At 53.0% G+C, this 3,013-nt stretch overlaps 1 protein-coding gene across 2 annotated transcripts in view; it reads right to left on the bottom strand.

Moving 5' to 3' along the window:
• Positions 1-273: 273 nt before the first annotated feature.
• DNAJB1 (DnaJ heat shock protein family (Hsp40) member B1) overlaps positions 274-3,013 on the bottom strand; it is a 3,694-nt gene continuing 954 nt past the window's right edge. Inside the window, exons 2-3 of one of the 2 annotated variants that reach the window (XM_008059486.2) lie at positions 1,955-2,535; positions 274-1,658 (exon numbers count right to left, since the gene is read on the bottom strand). In XM_008059486.2, coding sequence (XP_008057677.1) covers positions 1,428-1,658; positions 1,955-2,535 — 812 coding nt within the window. In that variant the 3' untranslated portion in view covers positions 274-1,427. The remainder of the gene's footprint in view (positions 1,659-1,954; positions 2,536-3,013) is intronic. The other variant, XM_021713097.1, reaches the window with a different exon arrangement.

Genomic DNA, 3,013 nt, shown 5'->3' with positions numbered 1-3,013 from the left:
AAGACGGGGAGGGGAACTAGGAGCCAGCCCTGGCTCTCCCCATCATTTTGGCCCCCACCTTCATGAAATAAATGAGACCTGAAGCTACTTCACTTGGGTCTCTTTGGATGTTTGGACCCAGAGTCTGGATGGGTTGAAGTTCTCTAACCCACATTACGACCCAGGAAAGGAGACAATCCTTTCTTTGCAGGACTTCTGCCTGCTGCCCACCTCCCACCCTGACTGCCAGGTCCCCACCCAGAACCCTCAAACAGAGTCGCAGGACTGCTCCCCTGAGGTTTAGCATCAGTCTTTAATGCTGTCACGCTGCACATCGACAAGTCACACACTTTGGTCTCAAGTTGGCAGTGGCAACTTACAATGAGTCTAAAGGTATGAGCACCAGACTAGCCTCCAGGGAATAGACATTTGTTCCACAAGCCCCTCCCAAAAGGTGTCTTCTGAATTCCATTGGGGCCCTAGACAGAGAGAAGAGGCTGCTGTGGACTGGCTTCGTCTGAGTACACACCAACTTTACATGGAATTATAAAAACATATTTACAGACATTCCACAGTGCTCCTGTAATCAGAAGCAAAGACCCTTTTATCAAAAGGGATTATATCTAGGGCTGTGCAAAATTCAAAAGGATCAGATCCTTTTGAAAGAGTCCAGAGTCCATGAAACAAAAAAATTACCTGGGTCACCACTGGTAAGCCCCAGATGTGTCAAGATTGCCTTACAGGAAAGGACAGAGTGTGACCCAGTGAGCAAATTCAGCTTTAATACAGCCAGGAGTCGAGAGGGCCCCCTGCACTTGCTGGGCTCCCAGCCCCTCAGGGGAAGACACGGCTGTGGGACTTGCTCATTGGAGGCTGGCTCCCTTGGTCCTGCTGGAACAAGAGGTACTGCTTGTGGGCGCTGGCCAGGCAGTTCTGCAGAAATCGCTTAGGTTCTCAGTTTGAGATGGCCAAAGAGAAGACAGGGTTCTTCAGAAGAGCAGGATGTGGGCCACAAATACAGAATAAAACAAAAAGTGATCACGCAACAGAAACCATGGAGCAGACAGGGCCTGGCAACTAAGACAAGCAGGTCGACACCACCTGACAGCAGGAAGCAAAGGGACCACAGAGAGATCCAGCTGCTGGTCTGCCTCACACCCCTGGTGGGGACTGGAGGATGATGTGGGGCCATCCCAGGAGGGCTACAGGACACAGCAGGGGCAGACTGGAATGTCTTGTCCTGCTGTTTCCACCACCTGATGCCCTAGCACTCGAAAAACCACTTAAGTCTAGTGCACAACTTTGAAAGATTGTAATATATTCTCTGGAAAACATTCAGAAAGCCCTCCCTGGGCCCTCCCGCCCTCTCTTGGTCCACGACTGGTGGAAAGGTCCGGAAATCCTTGAGCTCTGGAAAGGTCCCTGTTCAGTCCTTGGGGGACAGGTAGCTATATCGGAAGAACCTGCTCAAGTACGGTTCTTGAGGTCTGGGGGATCCTTTCAGGGAAGATCACTTCAAACTCAATAATGAGGTCCCCCCGTTTCTCGGGCATTTTGGGGAGCGGGAGGCCTTCTCCAGGAACTTTTCGCCGCATGCCAGGCCTGATGACATCTTTGAATACGACGGGTATGGTCCTGCCGTCCAGAGTGGGGACATTCACTGTGCAGCCACACAGAGCCTTGGAAAACAAAGGGACAGCATTAGATGGAGATAGCTTAGGAAGCTCAACAGTCCAGAGGCTGCTGGGTATAGGGTAAGATCCATCAGGCCTCTGCAGCTAAGACCCTGACCCCTACCTCTACCCATGTCAATAGCATGGAAACTCTGAAGAACAGAGCCTTGGTCGGTCCTGCTCTCTGCTGTACCCCAAGCCTGGCATTCACCATGTGCTCAGACACATTTCATGAGCAAATACTAAATGGCTTTAAAAGCATTCACCGCCCTCCATAGACATCATCCTAGCTAGTGCCTTACCTCCCGAAGGGCGATCCTGGCAGGATAAATGACATCAGAGCCGTCCCTCTTAAAGATATTGTGGGGTTTGTCCTTTAAAACAAAGACAATATCAGCTGGAATGTTGTTGGAGGTCTGGTCTCCTTCCTTGGGGAAGGTGATTTTGGTCCCTTCTTTCCAACCTTTCTTCACTTCGATGGTCAAGATCTTGTCTTCATTTCGAATGCTCTTTCCATCTGGGTTCAGCCGCTTATGGGAGATTTTCATCTTCTTGGTACAGCCGGTGTAGATCTCTTCAAGGGAGACCCGAAGGTCGTGGGTGACCGGGGGATCTTGCTTCTTTCGGATGGGCTCTTGGGCAGGGCGGGAGCGTCCAAAGTTCATGTTGGTGAAGCCACCCATGCCCATGGGGAAGCTAGAGAATGGGTCATCGATGTCCATGCCTTCCTCCCCGTTCCGCTGCCCAAAAAAGGTGTCAAAGGGATTTCTGCCACCGAAGAACTCAGCGAACATGGCATGAGGATCTCCATGGAATGTGTAGCTGAAGGAGGTACCATTAGCACCGCCGCTGCTCCCACCGCTGGGGCCGCCACCCTTCAGGCCTGAAAGGCAAAATCGCAAGCAGTCACATGGCTGGCCAGGAGCTCCTCTCCTTAGCAGCTGTCCTTAAGGGAAAAGAGTTTGGAAACCCAAGGAGGGGCTTAGCTTGCTAACGAAGAGCGAGGAAGAACCCCAAGCTTTTCCCTTCCAGCGCCAACAGCAGAGACAGACCCTCAGGCCTCGCCATGGGCCGAGGTTCTGAGGGGTCTCCTCCAGGTGCCGCCCAGGCCCTGACACTTCCTGACCGACGCACCCTCCTGGCCATGCCACAGGCTTTACAGCCACTGGCCAAGAGGCTGGCTAAGCAAGGAACGGTCCGGGGCCGGCTTCCAGGACGCGTCTGCTCTGAACTGCGCTAGGGCTAGCGACGTGCAAGGAGCGTAGAGATACACGGAGGCGCAAAGGCACCGACGAAAGGGCCTCCGAATCCGCACAGCCCAGCGCTCGCTGCCACCACCCCGACATCAAAGTCAGCTGGTT

Source organism: Carlito syrichta, unplaced genomic scaffold (genome assembly GCF_000164805.1).
Source record: "Carlito syrichta isolate Samal-C Ts95f unplaced genomic scaffold, Tarsius_syrichta-2.0.1 Scaffold304165, whole genome shotgun sequence".
Lineage (NCBI taxonomy): Eukaryota > Metazoa > Chordata > Mammalia > Primates > Tarsiidae > Carlito > Carlito syrichta.
This window is presented reverse-complemented; position numbering and strand designations above follow the sequence as displayed.